Raw genomic sequence first — 18705 nt, forward strand, 5'->3', positions numbered from 1 at the left:
GGGACACCCTCCACTAGACAACGTTGCCCAAAGCCCCATCCAACCTGGCCTTAAACACTTCCAGGGAGGGGGCATCCACAGCCTCTCTGGGCAACCTGTTCCAGTGCCTCACCACCCTCACAGTGAAGAATTTCTTTCTAACATCTAAATCGACCCTCCTTCAGCTTAAACCCATTCCCCCTTGTCCTGTCACTGCACTCCCTCATAAACAGTCCCTCTCCAGCTTTCCTGTAGGCCCCTTCAGGTACTGGGAAGCCGCAATTAGATCTCCCCAGAGCCTTCTCTTCTCCAGGCTGAACAACCCCAACTCTCTCAGCCTGTCCTCACAGGAGAGGTGCTCCAGCCCTCTGATCAGCTTCGTGGCCCTCCTCTGGACTCGCTCCAACAGCTCCATGTCCCTCCTGTACTGGGGCCCCCAGAGCCGGACGCAGTACTCCAGGTGGGGTCTCACAGGAGCAGAGTAGAGGGGCAGGATCACCTCCCTCGACCTGCTGGTCACACGCCTCTTTTGATGCAGCCCAGGACACGGTTGGCTTTCTGGGCTGCAAGCGCACACCCCCGGCTCACGTTGAGCTTCTCATCAATCAATACCCCCAAGTCTTTCTTCTCCTCAGGGCTGCTCTCAATCCATTTGTCGCCCAGCCTATAGTTGTGCTTGGGATTGTGCCGACCCACGTGCAGGACCTTGCACTTGGCCTTGTTGAACTTCATGCGGTTCGCACGGGCCCACCTCTCCAGCCTGTCAAGGTCCCTCTGGATGGCATCCCTTCCCTCCAGCGTGTCGACCACACCACACAGCTTGGTGTTGTCAGCAAACTTGCTGAGGGTGCGCTTGATCCCATTGTCCATGCTGCTGATAAAGATGTTGAACAGTGCCAGTCCCAGTACCGACCCCTGAGGAACGCCACTTGTCACCGTTCTCCACTTGGACATTGAGCCGTTGATCACAACTCTTCCAGTGCGACCATCCAGCCAATTCCTTATCCACCGAGTGGTCCATCCATTGAATCCATGTCTCTCCAATTTAGAGACCAGGATGTCATGCGGGACAGTGGCAAATGCCTTGCACAAGTCCAGGTAGATGACGTCAGCTGCCCTTTCCTTATCCACCGACGCTATAACCCCATCATAGAAGGCCACCAAGCTTGTCAGGCACAATTTGCCCTTAGTGAAGCTGTGTTGGCTGTCACCAATCACCTCCTTATCTTCTGTGTGCCTAAGCATAGTCTCCGGGAGGGTCTGCTCCATAATCTTATCGTGTTAATCCTTTCATACATAACCACACAGACATTAACAGACCAGAAAAGCTTACTTGAAATCTCTGTCACTACCTTGCAAAGGACATAACAGTAATAAACAAATCCCAGCTGCAACATAAATGCATCCTCCTGGACCCCATACAGTTATTTGGTAAGAGATTTAGAATAGGTATAGATAGAACTATGATCAAAATGTGAATCACAAGTAGAAGTCGTCACCTTGTTCGCAGCTTGCCTGAAAGTGGAAATGTCATTTGTTTTTGTCTTCATCCTAACATTTTCCTACCTGTTTTAGTTGAATGGGATAGAAATAAAGTGATTGTTATGCAATAGAAATAAAACAGTATACTGATGCATTTCAGTTACTTAACAGTCTAAATTAATTGCTGCATCTGAAAGGAGAAGGAAAAAAACCCATCCAAAACTTGTTCATAACAAATAGGCTTTTAAGTGGCTGCTTCCACTTGCTTTTACTGCAGAAAATGTTCTATTTTGGAATACTGTCTCCACACCTGCAAATTCCTTCTCCATAACATGAATTAAAATACTGACAAGACTTGCATGTCAAAAAACATCTTTCACTAAAATTCAAAACTACTAACAAATCTGACAAGATTTTCATAATTGTGTCAAGCTATGCCATTAGAAATAGAAAAATATAACATAGAAGAAATATGCTCTCAATGCCAAGATTTCCAAGCCTGTAAAAACTTCACCAAGGGTCTAATTATTTCAGTGGAAACCTGCCACAACGAGTACTAAAAACACTGACTGTAATGACAGAATTTCTCAACTATTTCAATAAAAAGCAACCAAAATGAAGTTCCAGTTAACAATTTGCAAGTCACAATCATTTGAGTATTAAGAATATCCAAATTGTAAACAACATGCACTTTTGGGGAAATTCGATCATTTGTTTATAGAGTATGAATACAGAAACACCAAGTTTTGTCATTAAAGAACAACAATTCATTGTTAAATCAGACCAATAAGCTGTCAGATGCAGTGCAATTTCAGTGCCTGCCTGAGAACATTCTACTGATTAAATTTGGTTGTCATTTTTATTTCTCCCTTTTTCAAACATTCCTTTCAGAAAAAATACGATATCAAACAATCAACGCATATAATTGAAGACACAAGAAAGCAGTAAAATCCAATCACCACTCATATATATCCATCCCCTTGTGGCAGTGACACACACACAAAATTTGCGGAGCTGGCATGCTATGTGTATCAGAAGCTGCAAAACTGCTTCTCCTGGATTGCAAACATTAACAGAAAACTCTGTATAGATTCCCCCAAAAAATGACTGAAGGCAGGCTGAAGTGAAGTACAGCCACAATCACATAGAGGGGAAAGGTACGCTACGCTGTTTCTCAGATAAAACGCTTCCCATTCTCCCTGTGAGGTAAGAATATGAAAAACTGATTGCATATTGCAGGGCACTAATAGCTACTATGAAAGTAATACACTATTCAAGGAAAACGTAATTTGAACAGTCCCAGGAATATTGTCCACAGCTGTGACTGCTAGTCTGATGTTTCAGTAAGGAGGTGGCACAACCAGTTACACTAAGAATTTTTTTAAATCTAGATTCTCAGCACATACAAAGACCTGCCATATTTAACTGCTTTTAATTCTGATTCTTTATTTGTTTTGGTGGGCGATATGAAAAGGGTACATTTTATCAGAACGTTCATTGAATAGCACTTGTATACCTACTTACAACAAATACTAATCAAAAGATTACAGGGTTCACTTCACTTCTTTTCCAGCTAGCACTCTATAAAGCATTAGAGCTCTTTTGTTAAGCTCCATAAAAATTAATCTCTCTCTCCCTAATAGGCCATGTTTCACTCATTAGAAGATACCACCAATCAAACCACCATGGGGACTGTAGAGAAATTTTACCTCCTCCCTTTTTACTAGACAACTGAAAGGATAATAAACTGCAACAACTTCAACAGAAGGTGTCATGAGCAGGTGAGGGGTACTGTTCCACTCAGAGCTAATTGCTGTAATAAAGCCAACTGAAAAAAAAATAACCACAGGAAAGAAATAAAGAGCCTACATTCGCCAAGACAGTCTCTCTCCATGTGCATTTGTGCAACACCATGATATGTTTAATGTTTGCATTCTTGAAACTCTCTCCATATTAAAGAGCTTTAAGTATTCTTTTACAATATTCTGACGTCACTCGCCTCCACCTATGATGCACACAAAATGTGAAACAATGGCAGAAATAAAAGCAGCAAAACCAATCTCATGATTAAAAGTCACAATAGTATGATATTACTCCATAGGCCAACCACTGTAGTGATTACTGTGTCTGCCAAGTCTATGTAAAAGACTATCAGCCCAACACAAAATAATTTTTCTATCCTTTCTATGTCCAGTTTACACAGTTGGGGTTTTTTAAATTTCACAATGCAGGGCAGTTAAACCTTTTCTTTCTCAGCTTAGAGCCTGCCTTCTTATTACACAAAAAATCAAAATATGATGACCATTTTAAAGAAGCAGCCCACAGGGTTTTTGCTTTTGAAATTAAGGAAATCTCACTCGCTGTTAAGAGAAGCAAAATTCTAGGATGAATAGGCAAAACATTAAGTTTTCATATATCAGCATGAATGACACTGTCTGGCCAAGAATTCCAGTGCTATTTTTCCAATTGTTAACCAAATCTCTTTTCAGCCAGATTCCCAGAAAATGCTTGAATAGTCAAATATTTGGGCACAAACAATTAGATACTGGAAATCTTATAAGGCAGATGGTTTTATGAGATTTCCAGACTAGGTCAGTTTGTATAAATATCATGGGTTTATTTGGAACCAGATCCAAACCAAAACTCCAAACAATTTAATCATAACTATTTTAGTCACACATAACACTAAACAAACAATTAAGCCTTGGAGATATAAGAACATTCCTGCTCTGTGATTTTGTTTTGTTGTAGATAAAAGATTGCACTTTTGTGCATAGCAATGTAATCAGACCTTTAAAAAAAAAAGACTATTGACATACACATTTATTTATTTGCTTATAGTTAGATTTCATTAGAAGTGCAGCATCCATTTAGTGTTAGAAAGTAGTAAAAGAAAAATGGTTTGAACTATGATTTTTCAGATACTGAGTGTTTCACAAATTGGCACATGAAGTTGATTATATTGTTTCCTTTCTGTTGCTAGGTTTACTTTAAAGTAACAGACACTGACATATATAAAATGATGGAAAGAGTTACATTGCTGATAACTACCAGTTAAGTTTGCAAAGCACTTCCTAGTTTAGTTTTCACTTTTACACGATAACTAACATTCTTTTCTTTTTCCACTTATTTTTTTTTTTAGTAGAACGACTGAAATGAATTGAAGAGTTAGGGGTTCTGAAGAATGAGAGGCTGACCACCAACAAATCTTTCCATTTTTAAACAAGCTTTCAACATATACTCCCACAACAGTAACTCAAAAGCATCCAAAACTCAAAAAGCTTATTTGCTACAGTATGTTTTCCTTAAGGAATTCTGCTAAGTTTAAAATACATCTTCTCTAATGTCTGCAACACAAAGTATGATTAAGTTGGCAGCTGTGTAGTGACATAGATTTGTAGACAGGCACAGAATGAGATGCAGGCACATATCTTTCTGAATTTAGGGTTTAAAAAAACCCTACTTGTATATGCAGTACAACATAAATAGTAAGTATAGATTTTTCTCTGGTTTTCCCTCTCTACTTATTTTTATTTTTTTTTTAACTCGAAAGCATCAGATACAAATTAAGTAAAACACAAAATCTGTACTATTTGCAAATATGACATTAAGACATTTAAATCACAGGCAAACAAATTTAGACAATATAAATGTGAATTTGTCAAAGTTCTTAAGTTAGATATATCCAATGAAAAAAACCCCATACCTTCAGGCTTTAAATTTCTATTTCACATGTATCTGAAAGTGTGTTTGTTTTTCTATACAATCCACTCAATACAGTAAATGATACAATAAAATATAGTATTCTATCTACATTCTATCTACAAACCTATTTTTTTCTTGCATAGAAAAAATATTTTCTGTTCCTTCCCCCAACTCCCCTTGCCCAGAAGGTCAAACTCCTCTTTTTTTCACGCCCTGCTCCATTTGGGGATCTGTGGAGCTGTTCTAACCAAAGGAAAGTCCAAGAAAAGTCTACACAATAGTCCATACTCTCTTTTTCAGACCTAAATGGACAGTAAACATAGCCCCAGTATGTTTATTATGACAGCTCTGTCCACTAATGGTTGTTTGAACACTGAAAGGCAGAGAGGAAACAAGTCTCACTACTCTTCGAAGCATAAAAAGAGGAACTGAACATGACTGTGCAGAAGGTTATCATGACTTTGCCATCCTCCCTCATCAACTACACCTCACACTGGTGTCAGAAAACAGAAGATGCTGAGAAAGCTAACTCCACATTGTTGGTGGAACCCTTCTAGTGTTACGTAGTTTTCATCAGTTACATAAAACTAATCATTTCAGGTTTTTTGTTTGGGTCTTTTTGTTTTCTTTTGCATTCTAGTGCTAAGGCTCTGACCAGAGATGACAGCCACTTCAAGGAGGCTTTAAAATTTGACCTTTGCAAAGAACTTTGGTCCACACAAATGGCAGTGATTATAGTTGCTTCCACAAGGAATTAGGGTTTGGGGTTATCTTGCAGGAAATATGTAGCACTCTATTGACTTATGCCCTTAGTCTCTAGAGAGTTAAGCAACCAAATGATGGTTTGTCGAAAAATGGCACGGGAAACCTTTTCTTCATTGGATTTTCTTAAAAAGCCCTTCCTAGGTACAGAACAACACTATGTGCCCTCAATAAGCAAGCAATCATTTCACTGAAGCAATAAGAGATACCAATGCTTTTGGAGAACATGGCACCTCTTACTCAAAACTGATTTGCTCACAAAACCAGATATTCTAAGGAATATCCCACTGAGGTCAGACTCATACTAGGGAAAAATCTTGGCCAACTGAGCCATGCTGTTCCATATGGTTTTCATCTTCTGAGTCAGTAACATATTCAACTAACTTCTATTATGCAACATTTGTACAAAAGCCTAATGTCCATCCGGAGATGGTAAAATCTTGAGGCTGAGAACAGTGACTCCATTTCAGGTCATACAGAGTTATAAATCTAAAGCTTGGTGGGATATTAACCAACAGAACTGAGTTAAAAGGTCATAATTGCCACATACTGCCGATGTCAAAGATTAGAAGTTACAGAATCACAGAATGGTAGAGGTTGGAAGGGATCTCTGGAGATCATCTAGTGCAACCCCGCTGATAGAGCAGGTTACACAGGATCACGTCCAGGTGGGTTTTGAATATCTCCACAGAAGGAGACTCCACAGCCTCTCTGGGCAGCCTGTTCCAGGGCTCTGCCATCCCCAAAGTAAAAAAGTTTTTCCTCATGTTCAGATGGAACTTTCTGTGTTCCAGCTTGTGCCCATTGCCCCTTGTCCTGTCACTGGGCACCACTGAAAAGAATCTGGCCCCATCCTCTTGACACCCGCCTTTTAGATATTTATAAGCATTGATAAGATCCCCTCTCAGTCTTCTCTAGGCTAAACAGACCCAGCTCTCTCAGCCTTTCCTCATACGAGAGATGCTCCACTCTCCTAATCGTCCTCGTATCCCTCCACTGGACTCTCTCCAGTAGTTTGTGGGGAGCCCAGAACTGAACACAGAACTCCAGATGCGGCCTCACCAGGGCAGAGTAGAGGGGGAGGATAACCTCCCTCAACCTGCTGGCCACACTCTTCTTAATGCACCCCAGGATACCATTGGCCTTCTTGGCCATGATGGCACATTGCTGGCTCATGGAGAGCTTGTTGTCAACCAGGACTCCCAAGTCCTTCTCTGCAGTGCTGCTTCCCAGCAAGTCAACCTCTAACCTGTGCTGGTGCTTGGGGTTATTCCTCCCTAGGTGCAGGACCCTACACTTGCCCTTGTTGAACTTCATTAGGTTCCTCTCTGCCCAACTTTCCAGCCTGTCCAGGTCTCTCTGAATGGTAGCACAGCCTTTGGGTGTGTCAGCTGCTCCTCCCAGTTTTGTATCATCGGCAGACTTGCCGAGGGTACACTCCGTCCTCTCATCCAGGTCACTGATGAATATGCTGGACGTGACGAGCCAGTACTGACCCCTGGGGCACACCACCAGCGACAGGTCTCCCAACTAGACTCTGCGCTGCTTATCACAACCCTCTGAGCTCTGCCATTCAGCCAGTTCTCAATCCACCTCACTGTCCACTCATCTAAACCACACTTCCTAAGCTTGCTTAGGAGAATGTTATGAGAGACAGTGTTAAAAGCCTTGCTGAAGTTGAGGTAGACAACATCCACTGCTCTCCCCTCATCCACCCAGCTGGTCATGCCATCATAGAAAGCTATCAGATTAGTCAAGCGTGATTTCCCCTTGGTGAATCCATGCTGACCACTCCCAATAATCTTTTTCTTCCTCCACATGCTTAGAGATGACATCCAGAATGAGCTGTTCCATCCCCTTTCCAGGGATGGAGGAGAAGCTGACTGGCTTGTAGTTTCCAGGGTCCTCCTTCTTGCCCTTTTTGAAGACTGGAATGACACTGGCTTTCCTCCAGTTCTCAGGCACCTCTCCTGTTCTCCATGACCTTTCAAAGATGATAGAGAGTGACTCAGCAGTAACATCTGCCAGCTCCCTCAGCACTCGTGGGTGCATCCCATCGGGGCCCATGGATTTGTGGGTATCAAGTTTGCCTAAATGATCTCTAACCCAATCCTCCTCGACCAAGGGAAAGTCTTCCTTGCTGCTCACTTTCTCTCTTACCCGCAGGGTCTGGGATTCCTGAGGGTCAGTCTTAGCAGTAAAGACTGAAGTAAAGAAGGCATTCAGTAACTCTGCCTCCTCTGTATCATCCGTCACCAGGTCACCCACCTCATTTAAGAGCAGGCCCACATTTTCCCTAGTCTTCCTTTTGCTACTGATGTACTTGAAGAAGCCCTTCTTGTTGTTCTTGACATTCCTTGCCAGATTTAATTCCAAGTGGGTCTTAGCCTGAATCCCTGCATACTCTGCCAATGTTCCTATATTCCTCCCAAGTGGCCAGTTCCTTTTTGCCACATTCTGTAAACTTCCTTCTTCCATTTGAGTTTTTCTAGAAGCTCCTTTGCTCATCCATGCAGGTCTCTTGCCTCCTTTGCTTGATTTCTTACTCATAGGGATACACTGATCTTGAGCTTGGAGTCACTATACAAGAGTCTTGAGGATGATTAACAGTATGTTTCAGCGTGTCACAGTAAAGAGAACATGCCAGATGAAAAAGTATCAAGTGGACTGCTCCTGCGATAGCTACAAATGTTGATAAATCTGTTATCTGATTTGAAGTCATACTTTTAACTACTTCCTAATTTTTTCTTATCATACATATCAATCATCATTCAAATTATTATCACAAATTAACATTTTTTCTTCTAAACACTGACTAGAAATATATTTGAATCCAATCTCTGCTTGGAATTATAGAAATATGCACCATGGTCATGTGGAAAACTGTTCTCATCATTCACACAAATCACCAGCATTTTGGTCCATTAAAGGTAAACAAAATAAGAGCACCACTGAAGTGATTTTTTTTTCCCCCTTCATTACCTTTATTCCTATGATTGATTGCAAAATAGAAATCTGCCTATAGGTATATGCACACATTTTGATATGACTGTTTGTAATTTGATTTAAGTGTTTTCAAAATAGCTACTCATTAGTGTCAGTGTATCTTTAGAGTTGAAGTACAGGGAAATATTCAAACAAAATGAACAATACAACTCTCATAGGCAAGTCCTTTTATGGGGGCAAAAGGGAAATACACAGGCAGTACTTTAGTACTGACAACATTTCACTAAAATGGAGGGCACATTAAAAGTAAACCTGAGAGGAATCAGCTAACTGGACTAAACAACTAAAGAACCAGAATTCTGGGAGATGCATACCATTACCTGACACAAACACATGGTAAAAGCAAGTCTCTCACACTAGTGTAGCAAACATATAGAATATATTTTAAACATAGCAATATACCAGTAGCACTGCACTAAGTGGAAAACATTACGTACTATGTTAAAGAGTTTGAACAAACTTTGAGTCAGTGAATGTCCCAACAAGAATATTCAGTTACTGAAGAGAAATGGCAGCTTGTTTTTGTGGGAGCTCTGTCTGGCTTGACACATTCATACTGGTGAGTGCAGAGGACAGAGCTTTCTTACCATAGCCAAGTTCCTTCTGAGAGGGTGATGACCAACAATTGAACCCAGCTCTTGAGCTGGTAGGGTGACTACACCCTTCTTGCGTGCCCTTCTGCGCAAACTGCTGTGTAAACTGCTGCATCATGCCCTGGCTAACGCGCCACGCTCTGTTTGCCACATCACATCGTGGCTGACATGCCACACTCTGCCTGCTCTGTTCACAGTGCTCCTGTTCACTCATACTCCATAGGGCTGCTTTTTGTAGGTGTGGGGCGTGGCTGCTGTGGCTCTGGTAGCACCCAGGCCTTGTCAGCATCTCCCACAAGAGCTGCCAGCTTCTGGCAGGTCTCTCCGCTTCCCTGGCGTTTCTTTGCCTCAAGAAAACCCCCCGCATGCCAAGATCTGCCACTCTGCTGTGGGTCGGGTCGGCACTGGAGCAGCTCCCCTCAGCAACTGGTTGGTGATAAAGATCCAAATTTGTTCATGAGAAATTTTTGAAGCTTGAAAATGGTTAGTCCAAAACTTTTGGGAGGTAAGAAAAAGGTTATATTGGCTACATGGGATGGGCTTTTTTAACATTATCTATGTTTGATGTCCAGTTTAATGGTATCAATGGGAGGTTTTTTATCAACATCAAAGTAAGCAGATTCAAGTCTAAATTAGACAGCTACAAATTAGACAAAAATTAGATAGATAGGGAAAAAAGTGCTCTCAATAATGCAAAGATGCATTCAAAAAAGAAAAGATGCTAGCTGCAAACCAGATGTAGATGCATCCCAAACATGGGTGCACAAAGTTTCTTCTTGGTTTTACAAAACTGCTGAGTTGAATGCAGCTTCACACAATGTAAATGAAGACAAAAAAATTCTTCTGTCATAAAAGGAAGAAAACAAAGAGAACACCAAAGTGACAGAGAAGGGAAGATATCTGCATTAACAATTCCAGTAATTGCAGTAGATAAATTTTACTCATCTGCTAAGAGTTGCCTAAAATAGAACTTTACTTAACTGAGAAGATACACAGCACTATGACTTCTCTTGAAACTGCTATTTGGTGAGTCTTCCTGAGCTGCCCACCTACTGTACCACTCATTAAATAATTACAGGAAAACAAAAATTTTATAGTAGAAGAGATCAACTTTTACTTACAACAAAAAATTAATGAAAGTTGCACTGTATCAATATCAGGAAAGTAGTGTAGTGACAAGATTAAATACAGGAAACAAAAATCAAATAGCATTGAAACAGGACATCATTCCCCTACCACAGCACAGCAAAATACTTTCTATTTGGCAAACTTTAAACCAATGTATTTCCTATGATTTAACAAAGTTTCTTTCAAGTGATTCAAATACAAATGATGGTAGAGCCAAGGCCAATGGTTTAAGAAGAACAAAGGATCTAGTATGAAATAGCAAGATTTGTACTTCAGCATGTAGACATCAGAGTAAATTTGCACTCAAGACAAGTAAAGACTTGCAAAGCGCTAATTTAAGTAAATGAGAAAACTTACTTCACATTCAGAACTATTGCTTCCAACTTTTTTATTTCCACTGTCAAACTTATTTCAGCCACACCAGAAAACTACACTGAATTAAATCATGATCATCATAAAAAAAACCTGTTTTCTGTTATGTTACCTGTCACTAGCACAGTTACTTGTTGCTGTCCAGTCATGCTGAGGGTTGACTAGGATGCCCCAAGAGAGGAACACAGAGGTTGGGGTCAGAGTGCCAACTACCAGCTGCAGAGGCTTTTGAGTCTTGGTCCGACCTACGTAAGAAACATATAATCGCAATTACAAGTTAGTTTCTCTCTCCTGCATTATACAGGGGAAAGTTTTTGCAGTTGGATAAAGTAAATGAAGACCTATTCTTCCCAACTTAAAGGGAAAGGTACAACAGTTCTCCCTCTTCTTCATGGTCACCATTGCTAATGTATGATTTTAAAAAGGGGGCAGAGACAGTGTCTGTGATTTGTTCGTTGACTTCTTGTCGAGGCAAGTGAACCATCTGCAAGGAAGAGAGACTGCTCCTTCTCTGAAATCAACTGAGCATGAACAGAGGAAAGAAGTGCAGAGCAAAACTGGCATAAAGGAAGGGAGGATGCAGTTAGCAGGAGCGCAGATTAGGAGACTGCTTTAGAAAGCAGGTATCAGACACACAAGCTTCAAAAAGACTATTTTTAGGTCCCCTCTGGACTTGCACAGCATGTATTTCAACCTTGGAAGACACTGGAAGACTCCACTTCCAGACTTGCAGATCCAGGGTAAACCTAAAGGAATTCTTGCTATTATTTGGTGGGTAGGAGGGAGATGTATTTTACTAAACTTTGTTTCGATTTTGTCTTATTTTGACTATTTCTCTTTTTTCAGCCTATGTTCCAGTTAAACCTAGTTTTTGAAAATGAACAGTGGGTAGTTTTGATATGCTTAATATAAGAATAAGCTATATGCAGATTAAGTTCAAAGCTCTGGCTGTCTTGGACTGCATCACAGAAGGTGTTACACAGAGTTCAGGACATTAGGAAGTCTCTCTTTGCGTATGACAGAAATAGTAACTTCTTGGCAGGATTCTTAGTAAGACTGCAATTATGTCCATAGATAAGACATACTTTCTACAGCATTCTTCATCAAGAATAAAATAAAACCTACAAAAATCCTTTTGTTTTTAATTGTAGGCAGATCTGAGTTGGTGTCTGTATCTGGGAGCATTTTTCTCTTTTTAACCACCTACTACATTAAAAATTTTCAGCTTTTGCATGACGCTTTAGCTTTGCTCTGAATGCAGTAGCACAACTCTCATGTGGAGAAAGAACCTTATTTATTTAAAATTCAAAAGTTAATGGTTGGAAATTAAGAAATGATCTAGGGTAAATATTTTGAACCGGTAGTTTGTGGACTGCTACAAGCCTAAGGAGAACCTCTGGTGTTTGAAAGATGATTAATTAAAGGAAATCCATATATTCTTTACATCACATTACATACTTCAAAAATAAAAAGGATCTGTACCTCCTCAAAATGTATAGATGGCCACAAATTCCTTAAAAGTTTATAGGCCACTGATTTAAGGGTTACATTTTTCACTGTTGTGAAACAGATCTGATTAACTTTCTTTTCATGCCTTTTGAACCCTCGTATCTCTTAAAAAGCCCCAATGAAAGTCTGATTCGTACTTTCAACCAATGCATGTGTGTGCATTTCGAAACGTTAACTGTGTGGGTTTTTATTTTATATTGATGATGAATATGTTGCCACAACCTCCCCCCCCCCCAAACCAAAATAAAACCAGTCTCTACGCATAAGAGAAAGTATGACACGCTTTGAAATATTGCGGAACATATGATACTTCCACAAGGGCAAATGTCCAAATCATTTTCTTGTTTTCTGGACCAGTTCCTATACTCTTTCTCCATTTTTAAAGAAAAACTTAACACAAACAGCATGATCATTCATCAAAATATCTGGCAAATCTGCTATCTATAGCAAAATCCCTTTCTTGATCACTTTTTGAGGAAACATGGAAAATACGCAAGTCTTAATGAAAAGAATAAACAAGCTCTCGTATAACTTGAAATCATACTGGGGTTTGGGAGGACCTACATACGATTTTGATTATGGCTCTTATTAAGTCATTAGTTCCCAGTTAGAGACTGCACTGTAAAACCAGGAATTACCTTGGTGACAATCTATGTTGATCTACATGAATGCAAACCATACAACTCTGCTATATTAATCACAGTTTTAACTACAATGTCTCTTCTAGAAATGTAACCAGTCTTCATTTGTAAATTTAAAACTGTAGTGACTCAGGCTCTGCCACAATTCTTGGTCATGTGTCCAGTTTAACTATTCTCACTACTAAAAAGACTTGCACATATCTAGCTAGCATTAAACCAACAGTTGTTCCTATATCTTTGCTGGACTGAAAAGTCAATTATATGAATCTTGTTGCACAAATCAGTTTCTGTATACTGTAGATACAAAAATTAGTATTTTCCGAATAGTGCACTGGGCATTTTTTTGGTTTTGTCTTATATATATTTTTATTTTATACATATATATATATATATGTGAAGTTGCATCTGAAAGGTGCGCTTTTCAAAATCTTTCCAGACATACTGTTTTACATCTGTCCAAGAGCAAGAAGAAATTAATCTCGAGCAGCTCCCAGGAATTAGAAAAAAAACTCATATGAATATCTCAAACTATAAACATATACATATATACTATCAGTTTATTGTCTGCAACAGACCAGTGATCCTGACAGTCATCTCCATATTAAAGTAAGCAATTAAAAGGTAACACTGTTAATGACATGAATAAGGTCATATAGAAAGTCTTTGGAACAGATAAGAATCAAATGTAGATTTCTGCTCTGCTATGTACAGTTTAAGCTAGAAACATCCCTCTTTCCTTAACTCCTCGCATCAACAAACTTAGTAGTAGTACCGATTTGCAGATACATATATGTAAATACACACACAAGTTACCATTTCCAATGAGAAACAAAGAGCATTAACATGTCCATGGATGAAGGAATCCTTACTCGTAGTTTGGGAAGAGTAACTTCAATACACCAGATGACTGTATTTCAAAAACTTTTACTTTTTTTGCATACACTTGCGACCTCTTTAAGAATCAGAAATTAGTATTCTAAACTTCAATTCTCATTTGTAAGAACTTTTTACAAGAACAATCTTTAGGTACTTCTTTGTATTTTGAACACCATATGTGCAACTAATTAGTGACTAGGAAATTCTGTCCTGCATTTACTTTTCCAAGTATGGAATTTGTGCATCCCAGTCAGACACCTACAGTTAAAAATACCTTTTCAGAGAAACCCAGTAAGAGATTCTGTCTTCCTTTAACTACTTTAGGAAAGAGATGCAGTTATGGTAAAATACCTGAACAAGATTTCTTGTTATTTGAAACACGTGCTGGTCTTACTGAAACCAAATACCGTGGTTCCGCATCTGTAAATGAAGAAAGCAGCAATTAATACAGACGTGTACTTGTATATGTACTTTATTTGAAAAACAGATTAACCTATAATTCATAAGAGAAAGTCCAATATTCAGTGAACGCTTGACATTTTATCCAACCTTTGTGATCTTTCAGCATGTTTGCTTTAAGGTTTATTCACCAATCATTCAGAAATATTCTAGCCATTAGGAAAAGTGATACACCCATGCACAAAAGATCTGGCAATTCTTTTTGACTGAGACACACCAGGTGAACATAGCAGGACACACATTTCAATGCAAACATTACTTGGAAAGTGAAGGGGAATGAAAACCCAGATGAAGAAGAAGAGGTGATGGCAAAACAAAAAAGTAAACCAGCTAAAGTAATAAGAGGGCAAAGTCTGAAAAGTACAACCACGAGATATCTAGTCTCCTGACAGGAGTCATAGGAACTTTTCCTACAATATTTTCTGTATTCTGTTTTAGGCTATACACCTTTGTTCTCCTGTTGTAAGCAGTTTCTCAGTAAAGAGTTGACCTATTGTAAAAAGAATAAACAAAATGCATCAATCATTTAGGATCACACATCCCAGCAGACTAATACTAAATCATTTAAGATTTGCAAGATTCTCTGGTTGCAGGAAACACCACAATAACAGACATGCTTAAGACAGTCTCCACATCAGTTACTGGCTTGTTTCATAATCACATTTACATACTTTTTTCAGAGACTTATGAGATTTAACTATTAAGTGTTTTGACAGTTCTGAATGCTCTTTATGAAAGTAAAGTTATTACAAACATTTAAGAGCAAGGGACTAATATCTGTGTAGAATCCACAAAGGGCTGTAACTGTGGAATCTCTGAGTACTGTTACATTAGAAATAATGTTGCATGCAACAGGAGAGCAACATTTTAAATGATTTTCTTATTCAATAAATTCATCTCAGAGACACTGTAAATGTCAGAAAGTCTGGAAAATACCTTTCTTTTAATTTTAACCTCTATGCATTTCAATGAACCTTTGCAAAATACTTCTTAGATCTTTACAGGAATGAATCTCTCTCCACTTTTACTCCAGTTCGAACTTTTTTTGTGCCACTTGCCATAAAAGGTTCAACTGCTTCATTTCAGAAAGTTAACAGATCATATTACATAGTAAAAAAAAAAGAAAAGCCCTTCAAAAGACAAGATTTTCTGTCTTTCAATTCAATCTTACATGAATGGCCTAAGTTTCTTTTGAAGTACACAAGAACTGCAGCCATTCTAAAGGATGCAGAGTCATTGCTAGCTGGGTGTCAGTTGTGAACCAGTTTGGAAAACTTCTGGAAATACTAGTCTTCATAGGAAATAATTAAAAGAAGGAAACCAAGTTTTACACAAGCTCTAACACATTTGAGACACATCTGAAGCAGTTTGGATGACACAAGCACACATGGTAAAAGGCCACAAGTTCAGATATATTCATGTTTCTGGCAGTGAAAGGCAGATAACTTCACCCTGCAGCTTAAAATAATAAATGCTTTGATTAAAACAATATTGAGATGGTGAATTTAGTTTGGGGAATTCATTTTCAGAAAGAAGATTTTCCCTTACTCTTGACATCAGATGTCAGAGATTTCTGCTCTTCTTATTCTCACTGCCTCTATTCTCAGTGAACTGCAACACTACAAAAGAAGTCATAGAAACTTCCAAAGAGATATCCATGGGCAGAATTTGGCTCACCATATACTGATCAAACAGCTACAGGGTTTTTTTTAAAAAAGGATTACTCTATGTAAAATTCTTATTCTAGTTTAGATACATTTCTCTAAATCTCTATCTAGGGATGACAGATTGCATTTCCTGTATATTTCAGTGTAATAGATAACTTGAGGTCTACTAATTAAATGGAACCATTGAAAAATCGTTCATTTTTCTCTTACATCCAGATTTCTGTAAGGAGAGAGGAAGGAAAACCAGTAATGAATAAATCAAAAGCCTGCTGTGCTACTTAAAAGGCTGTGCCAGTGTGGGGAAAACCACTCTAACTTAACTTCACTGATTCTATGCGTCTAAGTCACTGGAAACCCATACTATGGATGTACCTTAATTATTTAATTATTGTTTTGAAATGGGTTTCAATTGCTGAAATTTAATTTTAGTGTTATAATTCCCTAAACATGAGTTGTTTTGACAATTCAGTTGAGAGGAGCCATATGACATTGGAATTGCTCTTTCAAGTTTAAATATCCACAGCTGAATAAAGCAATGCCACTTTGGACCAAAGCACAACACTCCTGCAGGCACATCTACCTAACCAAATTATTTTTAAAACAGCAGGGAAGACTAGTCGCACACCTGAGTATTTGTAAAGCAACAGTATTTGTATCTATGGCATTTGATACATACAGTAGACACAAGCATATGCATTCAGTACATATTCTTACACCCTTTCCTCCCACTTCTCAAAAACACTAGACAGAAGTATTCAGTCAGCTTGTTTTAGCTTTTAAACACCAAGGCTACTACAGCTCAATGAACTGCCACCAATTAGATGAAATAGTTTTCTGAACTGCTTCAATTACTCAGTACTTTTTCATCTGGAAAGCCTGAAATACCCACACACTACATGTACACACAAGTATGTCTAAAATTTGCCACACAAGAAACATTTCAAAGACTGCAAAGCTGCACAGAAGCAAACCAGCACTTTGGTGTTATAGAAGAAAAAAACCCAACTGTTTGACTAAGATTCTGTGATATTAATGATATAAAACTATTAAAAGAAAAAAACTTCTATTATCCACCTTAACAGCTTCAAGAGACAACCAGAATATAACACAAATATATGCCACTGAAACATCAGACTAATATAGGAGAACACTTACTTCCATATGCCATGAGCTAGGCTATCAAACCAGCGGCAGCAGGCCACCAACATGCACTGCAAAATGCTAGCAAATTCTGCCTATGTTCAGGCATGCTATTTTAATTCAGTTCAGGGATCAGCCAATACAGAAATGCAGCTGAAAGCAAAGAAATGTAAGAATGAACTAATGAACTTAGAATAAATAAAAAAAAAAAAAAAGTGTTACAATGCATCATTAGAATTCATAAATCAACAGATTCAGAAATCAAAACAAAGTATTTTTTAGCTTCAGGCTGCCATTCCCTAATCTGAATTAAGGGATTGCTAAAGACTTACTACGGGATGTTGTTATGGGCAAAGGCCAAAGGTAGAGAAAGGGAAGGATCAAGAGTACTGTGGTTTAACAAGCATGGGAAAAGATAGAGAAGGGGGACAAAGGGGCTCGTGTGAATGAAACTGCTGCCGATCAGTACACTTGCCCACCTGAAGGTGCAGCTTCTGACCTCCTCCAGATCCTCCAGTTCACTAGGCTCAGCTAACATTAGCAATAAGAATCTGGTTTTTTGTTACTATGAAACAACATAGTCATGAATTAATGTTCACATTATTTGGCATCTTGAACACCATACATCTGCACATTTCTGGGAATTGACCAGATAAGAAACTGACTGCACACACAGCAAGATCTTTTAGCTAAGCACTGCTCTAGCACACATCCCTGAATTACACTTTCTAAAATGTGTTCAAGGTGGTGCTAGAATTCTTCCCTATATATATGCAAAATTCACCCATCATTATGGTTATTACAAAGCAGGATTGTACAGTGTAAGAGAAGAATGTATTGGCAATCTGGTTCAGGTAAAGGAAAGGCCAAAGCACGGCCCAACTCTGAGCTGATTTTAGAAACTGAAATTAATTTTGTTCACTCTGTTAGCTAACTGCTGTTCATTCTTACAAAATTTTCCCGTCTCCACCCAATTTTTTGGGTTCCTCCAACAGTATCAACAAATTCAAGGAGGCTGACTTGCAATCTTCCTAATCAAGTTAGGAAAAACTATCACAAGTTTTTCAAGGAAATACTCTTTCTTTATGAGTCACACAGATTGGACAGATTTAGATAAAGGCTTAAGTCAAGATCAGAACTTTTGGATGGGTCTATTCACCTTATTTATTAGTCTAGCTGAATTTACATTTTGATATCTTTTGACACAGTCTGAATACCTTATATGACTAATAATAATATTTCTTACTGTCATCTAAGCTCATAAAATACACTCAGCACAAAAGAAAATATATCTTGTATCCTGATAGAGGCATACTTCTTTGAACCAAAATTTGATGCTGCACCATCATTGTCATTTATCCTTCACTGTGATTCAAAATCATCTAT

The 18705-nt window shown here is 38.8% G+C and overlaps 1 protein-coding gene across 6 annotated transcripts in view; it reads right to left on the reverse strand.

Annotated features, from left to right (window-relative positions):
• ABI3BP (ABI family member 3 binding protein) overlaps positions 1-18705 on the reverse strand; it is a 165093-nt gene that overhangs the window by 117486 nt on the left and 28902 nt on the right. For all 6 annotated transcript variants that reach the window (XM_054813851.1, XM_054813854.1, XM_054813856.1 and 3 more), the window contains exons 3-4: positions 14405-14473; positions 11140-11272 (exon numbers count right to left, since the gene is read on the reverse strand). In XM_054813851.1, the coding sequence (XP_054669826.1) occupies positions 11140-11272; positions 14405-14473 (202 nt within the window). The remainder of the gene's footprint in view (positions 1-11139; positions 11273-14404; positions 14474-18705) is intronic.

The sequence above is a fragment of the Grus americana genome, chromosome 1 (genome assembly GCF_028858705.1).
Source record: "Grus americana isolate bGruAme1 chromosome 1, bGruAme1.mat, whole genome shotgun sequence".
NCBI classification, from domain to species: domain Eukaryota; kingdom Metazoa; phylum Chordata; class Aves; order Gruiformes; family Gruidae; genus Grus; species Grus americana.